The following is a 22026-nucleotide window of genomic DNA, read 5'->3' as shown; positions in this document are numbered from 1 at the left end:
TATGAGTAGGACTGACCTTAATTAAAAAATCATATTTCAAATCCTAAATTTATATGCCCTATACCTTTAAACTATCATGCTTTCTTCTGAGGAGTTAGCAGCTTTTCTAAGCTTTTCCTTAGAAGACTCATTAAAAAACAGAACCCAAGATATAATCAAATTGAGAATCTTTAATGCATTTTTTTTTCTCATTTGTAAAAAGACATGAATGAAGTTTTGAGGTTTGTGAGATTTCATCTTTTCTTGAATGGTCACTTAAAGTCCAACTTGACAATGAACTGCTCTGAAAACATAATATGATATATAATTGCAGAAGCAGGTAGAGTATAAAGATGATGACTAGATGGTTTCTGAAGAAATCAAGAGAATGGTAAGAAAGTGAGAGTGACAGCTTTAAGGAGATATATACTACATGTGACTAAAATAAGCTTAAATGATACTCTCTACTCACAGAGTGCCTTTTGAATTTTTACCAGAATTCATTCATTAATTTTAACTTAATAAGACACAGCAAGAGCAGTATTAGATCTAAATTACCTTTAAAAATTTGGCTGCAGACATTAAATGATTACAAAACACTATGATCATCTTCTGAAGGTATTCTACACATCTTAATATGGCTACTGACATCCTAAGCAAAATGTCAAAGTGGCAGATTAACAAGCTTACTTAAAAACTAACTCTAGAACAGAGATTACACACCTTAAGTAGAATTATGCAGATTATTTATTAGTCAATAGGATAGTTCTGATTAAGAAGAACAGCTTACTATTTAAACACTTTTCCTTTGTCTCTGTTGGCTGTTTTTTGAAGAGATGTAGTTGTCTCTAACATGGTCTCTGGTATTCTGTAACAACACCTTATACTAGGAGCTTAGTACTTAGATTTGGAAGAGAAAATAGTTTTTATCTTGCACATTATCTACAACCCACTGGGAGTGGCTGCCTGAATCTCTGAACTAAAAAGGAGCCTGACCCTTTATCCAAGGCTCAGTACAGAAAAGGGCTGTAATTGATTAGCAATGTCTGCCACAGAAACACTAGGAAACAAGTGTGGCAGGGTGACCCAGGACCAGTCTAAAATGAGCCCAAGTGAATCATTACTTTTCTATGTTCTGAATTATACTGGCATAAAATCAAAGGTTAACAAAATTGGAGACATTAGCTTTTAAAACGTCCTTTCAAGCTCTATCAGACTACAAACACTACATAAGACTACTTTTACAATTAAATCATTCAGTGATTTTTCACTCACAGGTTATATGCATCCACATTAAAAATATAAGATTATGATTTTCTTTAAACTGTTATCATTATATAATCCCATTTAAACATGAGACTATTACAATAATAATGATCCATATGTTACTGGAGCAGGGGCTTTAGAATTCCAGATGTAATAATCAGAAGAAATTAGTTTCCGGTCTAAAGAAAAGAAAAAGAAATTAATGATAAGACTATTTCAGCAAAAATTCAACGAGAGCAAAGTCATGATTTTTGAAATTGTGGAATGCAGTTATTTCAAGTCAATACTTTGAAATATTCACTTTAATTTCATATTATCAAGACTTTATTATAACTTTTACCATTTTACAAATATGGACTCATTAAATATTTGAAGAATTCATCTTTGACCTTACATGAAATATCTCTCATTTATGCCAAATCTGCCAATTTTATCTTCACATTTTCTCTAAAATCTTTTTCGTATGGACCATTACTCTGACTGCAAAAACATTAAAAATTTTTCATTGGTTTATCTTCTATAACCTTATCACCATAGCCCTGATTCTGGGTCTTGCTATTCTTTACCCAAAGTGTCAGAGATATAAATTAACACCCAACTTCCTAGCAACATTCTAAATAGTTTGCTTCACTGGTTTCTTATTATAGTTCTGATCAATTTAAGCCTTTTTAAAAATAGCTTTGAAACTCTACAAAAATGGCAACCTATTTGAACTAAAGTTTTCTGATATGTAAAGTTGAGATAATAATGTTCATTTGGAGTTACACATGTAAATTCTTTTTATATATATATAATTAAATATCCAATTAAATATAATTATCCAATTCAGCCTGTTCTACCTTTCTTCTTCATGCCCTTCTTCATAATGAAAAGAATATAGACTATATTGTCTTTTTTGTTCTCTTCAAAGTTTGAGAACGCAGTAACAATGAGAGGCAAGACAGCATACTGTTAAGTGGACAGGTTCCAGAGCCAGAATGCTTGAGTATCTGACTCGCAGTTCTGCCATTTGCAAGCTATGGGACCCTAATCTCTCAGTTCCATCAGTGTCCTCATCTGTAAAATGGAGATAACAACACTTACATAGGGTGCTGTGAGGATTAATGAGACAATGCACATAAAATACTTAGAACTTTGCCTGGCATATAGTAAGCAATAAATATTAGCCATTATTATTTAAATTGGTATTATTATTACTAAACTATTTTTAAACTAAATTGTATATTATGAAAATAGATTTTATTGTCAAGATGATGGCAAAATAAAGTTTTACATAATTGCACAAACTGGAAGTCACATTCTGAAACTAACAGGAAAGAAAAGATGGGTCATAATATTAATTTAAAATGAGTTCTTTCATTCAACATATTTTGTATTAAGAAGCAGGTACGTTCCTATCCTGTATTATGTTCTCTGGAAATTACTGCAGTATGTTTAGTTAACATAAATAAATTATTTTCCCATAGACAATCTAAAATACTGGTCTGTTTGCTTTCAGTCTCTCATATATACAACAAAAAAATGATGTAAGAGAAAACACAGGGCAAGCCTAGGGAAGTAAAGAATACTGGTTTATTCTGGTTACATTACATAGTAGAAGTTATATTGACATGCACAAATAGTTGCTTAGAATTCTGTAGTTCTGAGTTCTCTAATTCTCTTGAAATGTACATGGAGAGTCCTTTCCTATTCTTTCTATTTTAGGAACCCTAATCCTTAGTTTAAGAAATATTTATCTAACTATAATAATAAAAATGTGTGTAAATTGGGATTATTCTTATCCACATACATAACAGCTTTATTCTCCTTAATGTATGAGGCAAAAAGGTTGTTTAAGTTTAGATAACTCTACCTCATTTTAGCTACTATTCGATGTTACATATTTCTATTTGATCTGAATTAAATACTTTTGATTCATTTATAAATTGTTTTTTGTCTCATTATATTTTCATGTTTCGTGTGTGTGTGTGTGTGTGTATGTGTGTGTGTACACACATATAGATCTATACTTTACCAACCATTAAACATACTAAAATCAGGAAACGTCTTTTTTATTGTCTTCCTATTGATAAAATAGAGAAGGTGCTAAATAATGCTTATTGATTGCAACATTTGCTAAAGATATTTAAAAGTTTTAAACAAGAATCATCTCTAGTATCTACTAAATCTATACTATACGCTAAGCATCATACTAAGTCAATATAATCTTATCTAAACCTCATAACAATCCTGAGGTAAATCGCACTATTATTTCCATTTTATACACAAGAAAATTAAAACTTCAAGAAGTTCGCTAACTTGCCCAAAGTTATACAGCTAATGAAATGGCTGAGCCAGGCTTAAGCCCTGTCTGTCCAACATCACAGTCTCTGTGAATCACATCTCTGAATAACCAGAGAAAAACAAATCCAATTTTACACTGAAGTTCCCCTCTATCCCAATCTTTGCTTATCCAGACCACTTTATAAACAAGAAGGCGGCAGAGGGCAGTGTAAAGTACACAAACTGTTATGTGGGGTAGAATCAGCCCAGAATTTTATAAATTGGGATTATTCTCTAATCTCTAAGTTCTGTTACATTCAAATTTTACCTTAGGTAATAACTGCAAACACCATTTTAATTCCCTTAAGTTAGTTTGAATCTGTGTAACTTACGTGCACTTATTTTTGGTTTTCCTGATGCAAAAACTTGAACTGAATGCTGATCTGCATAACATCCAGTAAGTGTGTAATCTAAGATCCTAAAATGAAGCTAGAAAGAAGAGAGAAATGTACCAAATTAAGGTGATTATTTGGTAAAAAGGATGGTTACATTTTTTCCCTTAACCCAGTCTTAGGGAATTTATTTTACACAGTTCACAAAATAAAAACCACAAGTACTAAACTTGAATTGTGTGTGTGCGCACACATATATATACAAAAACACACACAATTTTTTTTTCTGTTTGCATTAGGGCCATTTTTTTGTAAGGCTGTCATTATGAAGTACTTAACACATAATATGCACTTCACTAACAGCTCTATAATCCATACTGCAAGGTATGCTGAGTGAACTGACGTTCAAAGATGGAAGCAATTGGTATCCCAGCACGTAAGCAGCAGAGCTGGCATTTGAACTCAGACCTTACCGACTCCAAAAGCTGGTGCTGTCTCCCCCTGTGCTGCTGTCTTGCATGCCCTATATTCTCTTCTATCCCTAGGACTATGTGGCTATGATATATTCTAGATCATAAGTCTTTTACAGGCAGGAAAGTATACACCTTCTAATAAAATATAATTTAATTTTGAAAGCAGAAACATCAGTTTATCTTGTGTTTAGGGGGAATGAGCTGCGCTAATTTTCCAGAAGGGTGAAATTTAACTTTTACAGAACTAAGCTTAGGAATTACCTTTTCCCTCACCTAGAAAACCTTTCTAAAACATACTCCATAATTCCTGGATTTCACTGACAATGTGGGGCTATCACTACAAATGCCAACTATTATACTGTACTGTAACAGAGTAAATCATTAGTACCTTCCCTGAAAACAGCACACTCTGTTGTCCAGGTTGCAGTGCAGTGGCCAGGGTGCCCCTAAGTTACAATGACATTCACATGACCTATGAAAAAATCTATGCTTCATGGAGCTCTAGCAGTATCCTGATATCTTTTTATATATTTTTTCTCTTATCTCTATTCCCAGCAAATTTCTCCCATTTCCTAACTTTCTCTATTAATTACCAAACTAACTGATCACATGCATAAGATGTGATTTAGAATGTAATGTAATTTTCAGATCTTCTCAGCAATTTTTTTTTTCCTGTTGCAACCCAAATTATCTCTGATAATAAAAGGCTGTTGCTTGCTTTTTTGGTATAATTCTTAATGCTGGAAGTTATGACAAGACTGATTTCCATACAACTGAAATACTGTAAAACACACTTAGATCATTCAGTCAACAAAAATATGTGCTACATGCTTTCAATGTGAGTGTAATTGGTTGGTGATGGGAATGAATAGAAAAATCGTAATTCCTACTTTTGAAGGACATAGAATGTGTGGTAACATTCCACATTTTTTTCTGAAAGGTATCTGAAGTAGGAATTTTTATAATAATCCTTGAAACAAAGCTTCTGGACATAAGTGAAGCCAAGGTAGAAGAAATGAATTATCATCAGTATACTTCTGACTTCACTACCACTTCCCCTAATTGTCTGTATTTCTCTTGATGTCTTTAATACATTTTTTATGTTTTCTTGCTACCTTTCTAATCACTCCTTCAATTCCCTCATTTGTTTTTTTTAATCTTCCTGTATTATTTTATCCTTTTCTGATCTTATTTATTTCCACTGCCTCAACTATTTCTTCTCTGTGGCTAATTCCTAAATCCTGTATACAGCTGAGCCTTCTCTTAAGAATCAAGCTTTAGATTTTTAGCTACCCACTGAACATTTACAATGGGCTATATTGCTATTACCAGCAAAAAATATGATATGAAACCCATTTCTTCCCAATTTTCTCCATATCAATAATTTAGGTATATTCATCCATTCAGCAAATATTTATGTGTTAGGTCCTGGACTAGATATTTGGAATAAAACAATGAATGAATGAGATTCACGTCTCTACCCTCTTAAAAAGCGTCAAGTTTGGTTTAAGTTCCATTTTTTTTTAAACAATATCATCTTGGAACAACACCATTCCTTGTCTCTGTATTTAATTAGTGGTCAAGGCTTTATTTTATCACAGCTTTTACGGCAGTCCCTTCATTTTTCTCCCTTCTCCCTTCTTTTCTCTTTCTGTTGACACTACACTAACTCAGCATTATTAACTTATTACAATATTACCCTTTCATATGGAATATTAATATGTTACAGAATGGCTTGTCTCTAATTTTTTTACTCACCTTCCTTACATCCATTCCAGATTAACATTCATAAAGTATCACTTGTGAAAGACTATCCCCTACTTTAAAAAGTACACCATCAACCAAAGGAATAAAAGTCAGATTCAAACCCTCTATAATCTTAATCTAAATTATGTATCCAGTCTCTCATAGTACTACTATTTTTAGCACTGGTTTCTAAGCATGCCTTGTTTATTCTTCTTTACTCTTTTAAGTAATTTCTTTACCTAAACAAATGTTAGTCAATCTTCAAGTCTTCATATTCATGCATTACTAGGCCTCAGAGTTTGGCTTAAACTTCACCTCCATTGTAAAGCTTTCCACAACTTCAGCTGTAGCACCTTTTTCTTGAAATACCAAAGCTGTTAGCACCGATAAATTGTTGATGTGCAACACTGAAAAATTCCTGGAGGGCAACGACTACATCTTCTATTTTCTGTATACAAATCTCAATTTTTTTGTTTTTGAGACAGAGTCTTACTCTATCGCCCAGGCTGGAATGCAGTGGCACAATCATGGCTCACTGCAGCCTCGAACTCCCCAGGCTTAGGTGATTCTCCTATTTGAACCTCCCAAAAAGCTGTGACTAAAGGTGTGCACCACCATGCCCAGCTGATTTTTCTATTTTTTGTAGAGGCGGGGTCTCACCATGTTGGCCAGGCTGGTCTTGAACTCCTGGGATTAAGCGATCCACCTGCCTTGGCCTCCCAAAGTGCTGGGATTATAGGTGGGATCCACCATGCCTGGCCCAAATCTCAAATTTGATAACCAAGAGCTGAGCAGAATTAGACTAAGTTGGGTATTAGGTTAGCTGGTTCCCTTTAAAAACAAACAAACAAACAAAAAAACCCTTGTTTAAAAGAGATCTGGTCGCACTCTGTTGTCCAGGTTGCAGTGCAGTGGCACAATTTAGCTCACTGTAACCTTGAACTCCTGGGCTTGAGCGATCCTCCCACCTCAGTCTCCCCAATAGCTGGGACTACAGACATCCCGCCACTATGCCTGGCTTTTTAAAATGTTCAAGTATTAAGTGAAATAGAAGTGACTAATACTAAACAACAACAAAAAAATCAAACAAAAATCCAAAAGAGAACTTATCCCAGACTAAAAGAACAGAATTCTAAAACAATTGGTGGAAAACATTAAAAATCAACTAGAAATATGCAATTTATAAACAAAGAAGGGTGCTACTGTAGTCAGCTGTATAAATATGTTTACCTTTAAATATGCTGTTTCTCCAGTACAAATTGGGTCAAATGGCTGCTTCTCATGGCTCTTGGCTCCAAAAGTTACAGTTCCAGAAAGACTAATTTCCATTGATTTTGGGAACTTCTGGCCTAAAACACAAATATACCAATAAACAATTCTAAATTAAGTAGATTCTACAGTAAATGAAAAGAAAAAAAATCAATAAATAAAACTTGCTCACCAATAATCCAGATCAATAAGCTTTTCTCTCGAAATACTTCGAGCTGGCCAAAACTAGTTTTGTATTCCAAATGTGTAATTGGACCTCTTTAAAAAGAAAAGGATAAAATAGAAAAAGATCATAGATATAACAGTTTTAAGAGATCTAAGTCAAACTTGGCCACTGTTACTTAATACAAGGACAGCATAAAAGCAGATCTGTATTCAAGTTTGCAGAATAGAACAAATAATGAATGTTAAATCTTGAAAAACAACAAGCACACATAAACATTTTTGGTGATGATGTGTATTTCATTATTAATCCTTAAGACAACTATGAAATCATACGAAATGTATTAATACAGTCACATGGGTTGCTACAATAAGACTATGATTTTACTATATATGTAGATATATTTTGACAAAAAACTATGCTGCAGAATAAATTTAAAAGTAGAATTGATAATAAAGTAATATTATGATATAATTGGCTAATTCACCAGGTTGTTGATAGTTTGGTTTGACTTGTATATGGAAAAATTGCTAGAAATAAATCCGATAGAAAAATAATCCCTGAGGAAGCTACATTGGCTTAAGTGTATAATTTACTAGTAAGTTTAACTAGAAAGATAAAGGCATATTTAAAGGTAAACAGATTATTTTTATGACTATATCATGAAAATCAGCATTCATTTAAATAAAATAAAATTGTTCAGACCTTAAAAATAGGGTAAAAGACAGAGACAATTTACTGTGGGACAGTGGAAATGTATTAAGGAAGACAGAAATTATGGCAATATGCATTTTATTCCTACCTATTGTAAAAAGGTATATGGGCTTCACAGAATTCAAAATTATTTTTCACACTTTCATGAAGTTTTAAATTAATGGTTATTCTTAGTTGTACTTCTTCCTCCTTCATTTGATAAAAACCCAAAATTGGTGGGACAGGGACCTAAAAAGAAACATAAATGTCTATGTAATTCTCAGGTTAATGGGTCTAAAACACCAAAAGTAACTGAGAAAAGAGTTACTTTTAATGACTTGGAGATTATTCCAAGTTGTTTTGGTAACAGCAATGATGAATCTATATTCATCTTAAGGATAGGGATTCTTCACTCTTTGTTTTCAGAGATGAGAAAAGCGCTTTACAAAGGTGTACAATGCATTCTTGTTCCTATACTTGCTCGTCCAGGCTCCCCGTCTCCATGTTCTCTGATCTGCCGCATAGGGCATGCAGTAGGCATACTGATTACTGCCAACCTGCCCTCAGCTCCTGTTGCTCCAGTTGAATCCCATGAGTTCTCCAATCCCATCGTTCAGCAGTAACTTACTTGGTTGGTCATCAATGACTGACTGAAGAGGAAACAACTTGTAGGCTGGGGTGAGCCAATCATTATTTCTGGTACATGTGAAGTAAGACACAGAAAGACTACTTATACAGGGCAAGCCCTAAAGCTGTAAGGTCATGTGTAAGCAGAGAAAGCCAGTTGAAAGAGGAGACTGAGAAGCAGAGATGTGACAGACAGGGTGGACCTTGAGTACAGGCTGATACTAATTTTCTGGTTCTAGTCCCAGTAAGAACTGTGTCTGCTTCTTTTCTTATCCTTAAATGGCAATGAGATTGCCTATTGCATTCTCAAAATAAATTTGCTCTACTTAAGCTAGCTTGAGTAGGTTTTTCTAACCTACTCATTCACAACTAGGACAAGAGATAAATGGTATAGTAGAAACGAGGTTTGGGAGTCTGAAAAATTGGGGTTCAAATCCAGGCAGTTTCATTTATCAACTATAGACGTGGTACAAGTCATTTCACTTCTTTGAGACTCTCCTCAGCTGTAAAATGGGGATAATGTTTAAAGGTTGTTAGCGGTACTACAGTACTAGAGAAAATACATGTAAAGTGCTTAGGACAATGTCTGACACACAAGCAATTATTCAATAAACAATAAATAGCTATTGATCATAATATATATTTGTAATTCAGGTTGCCTGCGATGAGGGGTATTTTATGTTCATGGTTAAAATCATGACTAAATCATACCAAAATCTATCCCATGACCATGAACTCCTTTTTAGGGAATATTAAAAAAAAGTTCAATTATTTTGAAAGCTATTTACAAATAGTTACCGACACCAAAGATAAGAGGTATCTTATTCAAATAAGTGAATCTTTTTTTTTTTTTGAGATGGAGTCTCACTCTGTCGCCCAGGCTGGAGTGCGCTGGTGCGATCTTGGCTCACCGCAACCTCCGCCACTTGGGTTCAAGCGATTCTCCTGCCTCGGCCACCCAAGTAGATGGGATTACAGGTGCACGACACCAGGCCTGGCTAACTTTTTGTATTTTTAGTAGAGACAAGGTTTCATCGTGTTGGCCAGGCTGGCCTCAAACTCCTGACCTCAAGTGATCCACCTGCCTCAGCCTCCCAAACTGCTGGGATTACAGGCATGAGCCACCGTGCCCGGCCTAAATCTTCATCTTCAATCATCAATTATTGTCTGATAAATAGAACTTTTTCTAAGTTCTCATACCAAGAGTATGAATTATCTACTTATCAATAGTATTTATGAATATAAAGATCAGCAAACTCTCAACTATTCTAGGGTTGTTACCTGGGAAGTGTAGAAGCATAAGTTGAATGACTCTAAAGGTGGAGTGAATGGAAATTTGTAAGGCCCACTAAATGCAGAGTCATCCATTGCATCAATACTACTAGAAGTCAGAATTGCAGAGTCAAGAGAAGTTACACAAGGGTGAACTAGAATATCCTGAAGTGGAGATCCATTGGTGGGGAGACTCAAGCTGATGGTAACATTTGGCATGATTCCTTCCAAATCACACTGAAATGCAAACAGAAAGATTATCACCAAAATCTCAGAAGCAAATGTCTGTTTGAGGCTTTTCAAAATTTATCAAAGTCATTTTCCCCAATTAACTCACTTTTCTCTAGGTATTGTTCTCTTTGCTTTCTGTGTTCTTATTAATGGTTTTATCATGTTCTTAGACACCCAAGCCAGAGACCAGGAGAGCCCTCATAGACTCCATTGCTTATCTCTAAAGCTCTTATAAAGATAATTTAAATCTGCTGAATTTTCTCCATTCCTGTTGAAACACATTGATATGGGCCCTTACAATTTCTGCCACAGCCTTCTAAATATTTCTGGACTTGCTTTCCTCTAATCAGTCCTCTAATCCTCCATTAATGCCAGAGCTATCTTAATGAAACATAATTTTTATTATATTTTTTCCATGCTCAAATCCTTTCAGTGATTCTACTTCAATTCTGTATTACCTGTAAAGCCTTTCATTGTTTGACTGTCATCTACCTCCTTTTTATTTTCCTTCAACTTTTAAGTTCCAGGGTACATGTGCAGGATGTGCAGGTTTGTTACATATGTAAACGTGGGCCATGGTGTTTTGCTGCACAGATCATCCCATCACGTAGGTATTAAGCCCAGCATCCATTTGCTATTCTTCCTGATGCTCTCCCTCCTCTAACCCCCACAACTGACAGGCCCCAGTGTTGTTGTTCCCCCCTTGTGACCATGTGGTCTCGTCATTCAGCTCCCACTTATAAGTGACAACATGAGGTGTTTGGTTTTCTGTTCCAGCATTAGTTTGCGGAGAATAATGATTTCCAACTCCATCTACGTCCATGCAAAGGACATGATCTCATTCCTTTTTATGGCTGCACAGTATTCCATGGTGTATATGTACCACATTTTCTTTATTCAGTCTATCATTGATAGGCACTTATGTTGATTCCATGTCTTTACTATTGTGAATAGTGCTGCAATGAACATACGTGTGTATGTATCTTTATAACAGAATGATTTATATTTCTTTGGGTATATACCCAATAATGGAATAGCTGGGTCAAATGGTATTTCTGCCTCAATGTCTTTGAGGAATCGCCACAGTCTTCCACAATGATTAAACTAATTTACATCCTCACCAACACGGTAAAAGTGTTCCCTTTTCTCTGCAGTCTTGCCAGCACCTGTTGTTTTTTAACTTTTTAATAACAGCCATTCTGACTGGCGTTGGATGGTATCTCATCGTGGTTTTGATTTGCATTTCTCTAATGATCAGTGACGTTGAGCTTTTTATCATGTTTTTTGGCTGCATGTATGTCTTCTTCTGGGAAGGGTCTGTACATGCCTTTTGCCCACTTTTTAATGGGGTTGTTTTTCTTCATCTACCTGCTTAAAAATTTTCTACCCTGCAACTTACACGTAGTCATATTGGATTCTTGCATTTCCCTAAATAAATCATACTGTCTTATACCTCCAAATGCACCTTTGCATGTGCTATTCCTTGCAGCTGCAATGTTCTTTTCTCCCTGTAAATGCTTTCATTCTTCATGTCTTAGCTCATTAGATGCTATGTGTGAAGCCTTACATTCTGTATCACCTCTACAGCCTACCTTTGCTATGTAGAGAAGCCCAGGATCTTCTTCCCTATGTAGTCTGGGTTAGTTTGCCAATGAGAGGTACTCATGAGAGATTCACAAGGGAAAAGAAAAAAGGAAGTAATTTTTCTTGAAAGTTCTTTGAAGCCAGACAGGACAGCCTCTCAAACCTGTCCTTGAGCTCCTACTTTAAGGCCAAAGTGGCCAGATGCTGCACTTCTGCGGACCTTTCCTTGAATTTCCACTGTGAGGTCATAACAGACAGATATGGCAGTTTCTCAGACTTCTTTGTGAACTTTTGATTTGTCTATCTCCTCCAGTCTCCAGACTGAAGTCTTTAGTGACTGTTTCTGAAAGGCTACGGCTAGAGGATCAAAGACTTATTTCCTCAGTGCTTCTTGAATAAGCCCTAATTTCTATATTAGACATCTTTATTCCCATAAATCTGGTTGGGCTTCTTCTGGCCCAACCAGACTGATATACTTTACTTGTGTTTGTGTAGGTGGTCAGGGTCTTTGTACCTCTATCTTGAAATTCACCTCTATTAAAGCCTGGATCAAACTGACCAACTGGGCCCCATAAGAATTATTGATATCTTCTGTTTCAGCAGAAATATTTTAAGAGTTAGTGAACTCTCAAAGCATAACACTTAGCTCCTAATGCACTATCATATATTAGATTGCACCATGCATTAACTGTCCACTATCTACAGGTATCTGGTCCATTTCTCTTTTCAAGCTTTAAATTCTTTGAAAGCAAGAATCGTTACATTTTTCTTAGTATCTCTAGTGCCTGACACATTTCTATGCGTAGAAAACAATAATAAAAAATGTTTGCTGAGTGGCTATCTTTTTCTAATTATAAACCTACTTTTGTTTTCAATTTCTAATGTGAAATGTTTCACTTTTAATGTTTTACCTACTATTTGACATGTGTGGGAATTCATTATGTATCTGCTGTACAATGTAAGTACTTACAGAGCAGGCAGGCATTACGAAGAGTACTATATACAATTAGTGCCTTTATAAGGTCTGTCAGTGACAATTACAATAATGTCAGTCACATTAATAATAAATATGCCAAATAATCTTACTTTAAAACTTAAAAAAAATTTTAGGGTTTCAACTTTTAAACCATCTGCTATTTTCTATATGTGAACTAATAAGAATAAATGAAAAGTAGTTTTGCTTTTGATAGATATTTATGGAGACAAAATAAGCAAACATCAATAGTAAATACCATTAAAATTTAATAATATTCAGTTTATACTTAGCAAATTAATCTCTTAACATTCGTAAAGGGTCAGAGAAAGATCAACCATCATGGAACCTGCCGATGAATCTATCTGTGCACTTAAAATGCCGGATCATCAGTTATTTACTATAGGTTGAGAACATCCATTCTAGAAGGAATTGGTGTACTACCTTTAAACCAATCTGGCATATGTAACCCAACTTTAGAAGTAAACGTTATTTAAAAAAAAAAAGGCACCTAAGAGTTTATCTCATTTTAAAAATGAGAAAAGATTCACAAAATTGTGTAACTTTCTAAAGACATATAGAAAATTAGTGGTAGAGTGAGGTCTAGAACTTTGGACCACTGGCCTTTGGCTCTGGTTTTCTACCGAGTAGGATAAAATGAAGATGATTATTTCCATTTACAATGGGCTTCACAATAAAATTCCTTTAAACAGTAACTTTCTGAAGTACTTAAAGAATGTTTGGCTAACAGTTATACTATGTACATACAACCTTAAAGAAACATTTAGTATGTAGGTTAAGGTATAGCCCCATTTTCTCCCCCCTTAAAAACATTTTTTAAATAAGGAAGTTGTCCATCATGATAATCTGTATCAGGACTAAGAGTAGGAACCAATCTGAAATTCTCCTAAGAGTAAACTGGAGTCAGCCTATCGATGAACAGGGACATTAAATGCCATGATATTAATTAGCTTATATAATAAATAACATATTCCCTGTTTATTGCTACAGAATGAAAAAAAAAAAACAGAATTGGTGAATTTTCCTATTTTCTTTTTTTTTAAGACAGAGTGTAGCTCTGTTACCCAGGCTGGAGTGCAGTGTCATGATTGTGGCTCACTGCAGCCTCTGCCTCCCAGGTTCAAGCGAGTCTCATGCCTCAGCCTCCTGAATAGCTGGGATTACAGGCATGCTCCAACATGCCTGGCTGATTTTTGTATTTTTAGTAGAGACAGGGTTTCGCCATGTTGGCCAGGCTGGTCTCAAACTCCTGGCCTCAAGTGATTCGCCCGCCTTGGCCTCTGAAAGTGCTGGGATTACAGGAGTGAGCCACTGCGCCAGGCCATATTTTTCTATTTTCATTTCATTGAACTTAGGAGAAAAAAGATTTAACTACTTTAAAACTTAAGAATGACATAATCCATGAACACCTCAATTTTGGAGCCATTTACAATAGTTATTTCTAATAAAGTGAGTAACTGGAGTATATTTTTGACCATGATAGATATGAGTTTAAAATAGACACAAAAACTTTTAGGTAACTTTAACGTTAAACAGGATTAAAAAAAAGACAGACCCAATTTTTCTGTCAGGACTGTTCTAATTCTCTGCTCTTGAACTCTAGTTTTATTCTATAATATTTATACATAGCCACACAACATTAAATTTGACATATAAAAAGTATATGTAACTGCAGGGAATAAAGGAAGATAGAAAAATAAAGAAATGAGAATACTATTAATATAAACTTGTAGGAAGTTTACCTGGAGGATTTTATTTTTGATCATTATTCAACATGGCATTAATCACTGCTAACTGTATTGTTATTTACATTGTCTTTTCCTGTTTTCTATTTCTACAGAGAACCCAATATTAACCTAACGACTTGTTTAAATAAGAGCCCTTCAACATGATTTTAGATATGTCAGAGATGTCAATTTCATCCCTCTAAAGAAAATGGAAAACAGCAGTGGTGACTTTAAAATATGTTCTGAAGTTATTTGACATTACTCTTTTCATAGGTGGAGCCTAATTCCACGCCCCTTGAATATGGACCACTTAGTGACTTGCTTCTAATGAACAGAAAGTAGTGGAAGTGTAACCTCCCAGCTAGGTAATAAAAATAATCGCTTCTGCCTGCCTGCCTGCCTGTCTCTCTCCTCTCTCTTCTCTCTCTCTCTCTCTCCTCTCTCTCTCCCCCCCCACCCCTCTCTCATCATCTGGTCTGAGGGAAGCCAGTCACCAAGTGTGAGGACACTTAAGCAGCCAGTTGAGAAGTCCATGTGGAAAGGAACTAAGGCCTTCCTCCAATAACTAGGACCAACTTGTTAGCCATGTGAATGAGTCATCTTGCAAGCAGATCTTCCAGCCTCAGTCAGACCTTCAGATGACTATAGCCTCAACTGAAAACTTGACTGCAACTTCATGAGTGATTCTACCCTGAAAGTTCCCAGCTAAGCTAATCCCTACAGAAACTATGAAAATAATAAATGTCTATTTTGGGGACAATGAGACAATTCTTTACACAGCCACAGATAACTAATATAATTGGTAAGGAATGCAAAAAGATAACATAAAATTTTACATGACTCTCCCATTTAAAAACTGCTGCTTAAGATGAAAATAAAAAATGTTATTTAAAATACAACTAGCAAATTTAACTTTTCTCCATATGTTAAATAAAACGATAAAGCAAATACCAGAGAAAAATCTCACCTTGCAAGTCACTGTTCCAACAACTTGCCATGTATCTGCTATACCCTGTTTATCATATTGCATGGATTTTACCTTTTCAGTGATAGAAATAGAAACTTGTGGTTTTCCTTTGTACGTCCCAGTTTTCCAAGCTGGCTGTTTCTGTGGCTGAGTCACAGATGCAAAATTGGTATTATCTAATGAATTCTGTAAGTTGGCATCTAATAAAGTACCAAATGGACAAGCCTGCAGAAGCAAGTCAGGCAACTGGCTCAATTTTGTATTCAGCTCAGAGTCATTTTTCTGACCTGAATAAAGAAAATCCTGTATCCCAAAAAGAAATTCAAAGCCTTGTGAAACTCCACTGACACTAATTAATGGCGGACGAGGGGACAGAGTTTGTTCAACTAGTGGAACACAAGCATATATCATGTCATTCTTCAGAAAAGCAACAACTGGCCAGAGTTCTTCACCTCCTATCAGGAGTCCATAAATGGATGTTTTATTGATGCGTGAACAGCTATCACGACTCTCAATGAAGTCTTTATCATCATCCAATAATCTAAGTTCAAAGAGCAGTGCTTTAAGAAAGGGACCATCTTCAGGAACAGGCACATAACTTGCTCCATTGAAGACTCTGGCTCGTTTTTCAACAGTTGGATACCGTCTGCATTATGGAAACAGAAACATTATAAATGATTCTTCCAAGTAAAATCAAGATGAAAGAATTTTTTTAAAACTCTCAAATATAAGGCAAACAGTAATAACAATAAAATACACGAGAAACAAATATATACACACATCCATAAAAGCCAACAACCAAAAAATTATAATGCCCATTAAGTTACTATTAGAGTGACTGTTTCATATTTGGTATATAATCTGTTATTCAAAATGCTTAATTCAATTTAGTTATCTAGTTTAGGTAGAGTACATGATTCTAATTCAAAATCCTTGTCTCTCAGCCACTCAGATACCATCTTGGTCAGCAAGGAGTATATACTTGAACCGTTTTAGGCATCTGTAAGAATTTTTTTTCTTCTGATTCTATCTTAGTAGCTAGAGTAGGGCTAACAAAATGGTTCAATTTAACCCTCCATAATTTTGGATTCATTAGTTGAGATGGTACAATTTTAAAAGGAATGTTCTATTCTACTTAACTTATAGTGAATGACAGGTACCCTGAGTCTTCTTGCCAATCCCTACAAAAACATGGAAGATCATTTTAGTAATAATGGTTTATCTCTATGGCCCTGGAAGATACTTTTAGATAATAAAAAAGAATAAAATCAGAATGTTTTTGCATATTCTGAGTTGAACTGTAAGCAGTTACTAATTTATCTTTTCTTTGCTTGGAAACAGAAGATGCTTTTGCTTATTTACAGAAATCTGTTAGATCACAGTTTCTCAATTCCAAAATATGTACTTTTCCTCATTCCTTCTGCCTCCACTCCAAAGTCCAGAACAATGTCATTTATCAGCTGTTAACTTTTGAGTAAATCACTTAACTTCCCTTTGCCTATTTTCTCGTTTGTAAATAAAGGGGTGGCAACAAATCAGCAGTTTTTACCAACAGTCAAAAACATACCTGGCTAAAACAGTTTTTTATTAAAAAATACTGATGTTTACTAATATTTAAAAAAAATATAAGTAAGAATGTATTCAAAGTTATCCATATGTAGATTAGGTGCAATGGCTAATCCAGCACTTCAGAAAGCTGAGGTGGGCAGATCACTTGAGGGCAGGAGTTTGAGACCAGCCTGGCCAACACGGTGAAACCCTGACTTTACTAAAAATACACAAATTAGCTGGTTGTGGTGGTGCACGCCTGTGATCCCGGCTACTCGGGAGGCTGAGGCAGGAGAATCTTGAACCCGGGAGGTGGAGGTTGCAATGAGCTGAGCCGAGCCGAGATTGTAACACTGCACTCCACCCTGGGCAACAGAGTGAGACTCCATCTCAAAAAACCAACAAACAAAAAGAAAAACACCAAGCAAGCAAGCAAACAAACAAAAAACCCAAAAGCAGTTACCCATGTGTAGGTAAATATCACCTACATTCTGATGCATTTTCTTGATTAAGAAAGGGGAAGAATCAGGTAGCACACCAGTAATGGCATGGCATAGCAGGTAAATGCCATTTATTTCTCTAAATCTCTGTATATGAATAGTAGAGATCTCTGGACTAAACTCTAGTCCAATCTCTTATTATCTAGTTTTCCAGAGGGTAATTAAAGTTCTTAAGTATAAAAATTTCACAATTGACTCTGAAGATAAGTTAATCTGGGAACTTACACAACACCCCAATATGTGTTCAATAAATATTTTGTTGGATGACTCAACCTATCATTTCTAATTTATTATATGCTTTTTCTAAAACAGGATTCAAGGCTTAAATGGGCCTACAACCATGGGGTATGATACCGACCTAAGCCAGATGTAAGCTGATGCTATTATTATCTGGAAAGCAAACCTTTAAACCAGAATCTTAACCAAGTTTTGTTATAGGAAATAAGTACTTAGATAGAGAAAACATCATTTGCCTTCTTAAATCTTAAATATTGGCCACTTACTGACACTTATAAAGTGTCAGTGCCTATCTGTGTAGCTCTAACACCTCCCCCAAGAGGTTAGAAAACTGAAAATATAATAAAATTTAACTAAGTCATTCAATGATACAGAATTAAATTATTTGAACACAACTTGCTACCTCCATAAATGTATTGAAAAGCCCATCCAAACATATCTGACTTTTTATTCTGAAATAATATCCTGAACACAGTGAAAAAACATTCTGAAAACTAGGATTTAAGAAACTTATTTTCTTAAGCAGTAAAAAGTTCACCTCTATGAAATATTAAGATAAGCTACAAAGCAACAGATATGGTATTGGTACAAGAAAGACAAAGTACTAGAACTGAGACAGACCAACATTTATATGAGGGGACATAACTAACACTACCAGTAGCCTCACAAATTAATGAAGACATGACATACTGCTTAAAAGATGATGTCAGAAAAACTGACCCACACTACAGAGAAAACCGAAATGGGATTCCTACTTAACATCATATCCAAAGATGGACTACATATGGGTTAAAGACCTAAATGTAGCAGATGAAATTATAAAGAGAAGACAATGTAGGAAGATATTTTTGGGAAATATGGGTGAGAAAAAACTTCAACAAATTCCCAAAAGCAATTAACTACTTTGATTGCATCAAAATTAGTGATTTCTGTTTAACCAAGGGCAACATAAATTGACAATGGTAAATTAAAGAAAATATCTGTACTATCTAAAAATGACATAGGACTAATACCAAGAATACAAAACAAACTCCTACAAATTCAGAGGAAAAAATAAGCAACTTTCAAAGAAAAAAAGGACAAGACATGTACAGGCAATTCACAGTAGAGGAAACTTAAAGGACTAACAATCATTGCTACATACAGAAATGCAAACGAAAATAAGATGTTCTTTATTGGCAAAAATACATGTTAGGAAAGAATGGAGATACGGGAACCCCTTCTTGCTGCTAGTGAGTGCGTAGGTGGCTGAAAGCATTCTGTGGAGCAGATTATTTGGCAGTCTTTAGTCAAAATCGGCATAGACATGCCCCATGGACAGATTTGAGGATGCATACTTTGGCAGTGTTCTTTGGAGGCAAATTTGGGAGAGGTCATCACTAGGTAAAGGGGACAGGTAAATGTGTAGGATGTGAACCATGAGTACTACAGAGCAAGAAGAAACAATGGCCTAGATTTGCACTGTCCAACATAGTAGAACTACCCACATGTGGCTATTTAAACTTAAATAAAAATCAATTAACATTACCCAAAATTAACAATTGAGTTCCTCAGTTATGCTAGCTGCAGCTCAAAAGCTCAATAGGTACTTGTGGCTAGTGGCTACAGTATTAGCCAGTACAGATTAAGAACATTTCTCCTTTCCATCATCATAGAGAATTCTATTGGACATGCTGCCTTAGATGAACACAAAGTATCATGGATGTTTCTTTAAAATAGTGTCGAGAAATGTGACAAATGTAACATTAGGAAGTGAAGTCTAAAGCACACTTAATTATGTAATTTGAAAAATGCATACAATGAAAAAGAGTAACATCGAAGATGTTAAGAGTTACCTGTCAGTGGGAAGGGAACGGCAGTTAGAAATAGGTAACCAAAGGGAATATAAGTAAAATGAGAGATACTTTGTACGGACTGATGCGCCTGGTAAAACCACGTACTAAAGAATATTATTAATCTCCTGTATTTGAGGTCCAACAACAAATGTTGGGGTTAGTGTCAGCCAGAAATCCTGGGGGGAAATGGTAAACTCCAACTCTGATGCCCTCAGGAACAAAAACTGTTAAGGTTGCAAAGAAGGAATTTTTCATATCCCCATTGCCAACCAATTTTCATTTAAAATTAAAATCTTTTTTTTCTGCCTCAATCTCAATTCTACTATGGTACTACTTCACTATAAGCTTTCTTCAGGGAAGAACGAATTGTGACAAAAAAGAACTATCAATGGCCAGAGAATAAAAGGTGAAATAGACCCACTCGATTGCCACCAACATTTTACAATGAGTTACTGTACAATTCCCTTAACAGAGCTAATTTGATTACACAGGGCAAATTCTAATAGTGGGACCAGATCAACTTAACACAATATATGAAAAAGTGTTAAGGTTTTTTTGGGTTTCTATTTTCTTCAACAATTAGGAACTGTAAACTGATGATTTCTACCAATGACACATATTAACAAGATAAAAATAAAAGCCTGGGCGGGGCGCGGTGGCTCCTGCCTGTAATCCCAGCACTTTGAGAGCCAAGGCGGGCGGATCACGAGGTCAGGAGATCAAGACTATCCTGGCTAACACGGTGAAAGCCCCTCTCTACCAAAAATACAAAAAATTAGCCGGGCGTGGTGGCGGGTGCCTGTAGTCCCAGCTACTCGGGAGGCTGAGGCAGGAGAACGGCATGAACCCGGGAGGCGGAGCTTGCAGTGAGCGGAGATCGCACCACTGCACTCTAGCCTGGGGAACAGAGCGAGACTCCGTCTCAAAAAAATAAAAACGAAAAAATAAAAGTCTGATATAACTTAGCATGGATTTTTCAGTAGAATAAGTTAAAATGTTCTTGAACGATTTTGTCAATGCATGTTGAAAAATCTGAAAACGTTTAGTGCTCAGTAAATTTTCTACCGTTCCCTTAGTCATCTCCATTTTAATTCTAAGCAGACGGAGGTCATTTTAAAATACAATACTAATAGAAAACATATACCGTAAATAATATGTACCAGTCATCAACTCAATTCTCACAACACTGTAAGGTAGGACTATTAAAATCTCCATTTAACAGACGAAACAGAGGTCTGTTAACTGGCTAGCCCAAGGTCACGCAGCTATTCGTGGCAAACCTGGGCCACGAAGCACCACAAAACTATGCTACTTCATCGATCTTCTGATCCATCATCCCTGAGGATTCAGATTTGCATTTACCTGGAGAATCTCACGGTGCCACAAAGTGGAGTTCCCGGTTCGTGGCTTATGAGCCACACTGCCCGCTGCGCCATGGTTAAGTCAGTAAAGCATTAGCTCATCTCATAATTAAGGTCGCCACCGAGGAACAGCGCAGACCGGCTTTCTCAGACGGACTCTTAACAGAAGCCCTGAGGCTCATCCTGCGCCGCACACCGGTCGCGCTCAGCAGAGAGGTTAGCTTTTTTAGGTGAAGTCACTAACGCTTCTGAGTCGCTCTAGGCCAACACACACCACAAAAAGTTCTAAGAACCCCAACCTATAACCTTGAGAAATTTACCTATACCCTGCAACTCCGGTATTTTCTTCCTCTAAATTCTACTTCCGGAATGGTGGCCCGCAAGGATCAAAGTTCCTCATACACGGTAGCGTCGAGCCTTTTTTCGGTTCGCCCGCCGCTCGTTTTCTTCGCCGGCCCCTCCCGACAACCTCCCTGGCGCGCGCAGTTCCACTTCCGGCGTATGAGGCGGTGACAATGGGAGCAGCGCGGGCGGCGCCGGGAGGCAGCTGACAAGCGTTTGCGGCTTCGCTTCATGGCCGCTCTCCCGCCCCTCCTGGGATCTGTGGGGAGCTGGGGAGCCCGCAGCGGCCCGGAGCCGGAGCTGGCGAGCCGAGCGGAGACCTGTGCGCCGCGCCTCTGAGGCGCAGCATGTGAAGCGGAGACGGCATCCAGTGGGGGGCGAGCCTCTCAGCCGGCCGGGATGGCTACCACGGCCGAGCTCTTCGAGGTGGGCCCCGGCGGCTCTACAGGGAGTGGCAGGCCCGGGGTTTGCAGGCAGCTGGGTGGGCGGGCCGAGGAGCGGGCGTTTGCTGGCTGCCCAGGAGGAGCCCTCGGGAGAGAGGTGCGAAACTGAAGGGTT

At 36.6% G+C, this 22026-nt stretch overlaps 3 protein-coding genes across 9 annotated transcripts in view; 2 read left to right on the top strand and 1 right to left on the bottom strand.

The window, feature by feature from the left end:
• LOC104002047 (basic proline-rich protein-like) overlaps positions 1-15646 on the top strand; it is a 114412-nt gene extending 98766 nt beyond the window's left edge. The window contains exon 6 of the mRNA XM_063792934.1: positions 14792-15646. The gene's annotated coding sequence lies outside the window, so the exon portion shown is untranslated. The remainder of the gene's footprint in view (positions 1-14791) is intronic.
• On the bottom strand, positions 151-21891 carry AP5M1 (adaptor related protein complex 5 subunit mu 1). Of its 2 annotated transcripts, none has more exons than XM_001163834.8 (8): positions 21128-21891; positions 15646-16291; positions 10152-10379; positions 8353-8492; positions 7560-7645; positions 7349-7467; positions 3900-3996; positions 151-1424 (listed from the first exon to the last, which is right to left on the bottom strand). In XM_001163834.8, the coding sequence occupies exons 1-8, from the start codon at positions 21199-21201 to the stop codon at positions 1342-1344; spliced, it is 1473 nt and encodes a 490-aa protein (XP_001163834.1). In that variant the 5' UTR covers positions 21202-21891; the 3' UTR covers positions 151-1341. The 2 variants fall into 2 exon arrangements, with proteins under 2 accessions (XP_001163834.1, XP_016781621.1); XM_016926132.4 differs by having other exon boundaries at positions 151-2301; positions 21128-21269.
• The window catches only part of EXOC5 (exocyst complex component 5), a 62163-nt gene continuing 61738 nt past the window's right edge, over positions 21602-22026 (top strand). For 2 of the 6 annotated variants that reach the window (XR_010150956.1, XM_509969.7), the window contains exon 1: positions 21602-21894. Coding sequence is in view for 4 of the 6 variants with exons in the window: in XM_509969.7 (XP_509969.2) it covers positions 21868-21894 (27 nt within the window). In the remaining 2 variants the exon portion in view is untranslated. Of the gene's footprint in view, positions 22009-22026 lie in introns of all 6 variants that reach the window. The other 4 variants (XM_009427853.5, XR_010150955.1, XM_003314348.6 and 1 more) reach the window with 4 other exon arrangements.

Source organism: Pan troglodytes, chromosome 15 (genome assembly GCF_028858775.2).
Source record: "Pan troglodytes isolate AG18354 chromosome 15, NHGRI_mPanTro3-v2.0_pri, whole genome shotgun sequence".
Taxonomy (NCBI): Eukaryota; Metazoa; Chordata; class Mammalia; order Primates; family Hominidae; genus Pan; species Pan troglodytes.
Note: the sequence above shows the minus strand (reverse complement) of the source record. Positions and strands in the feature narration are given on the sequence as shown.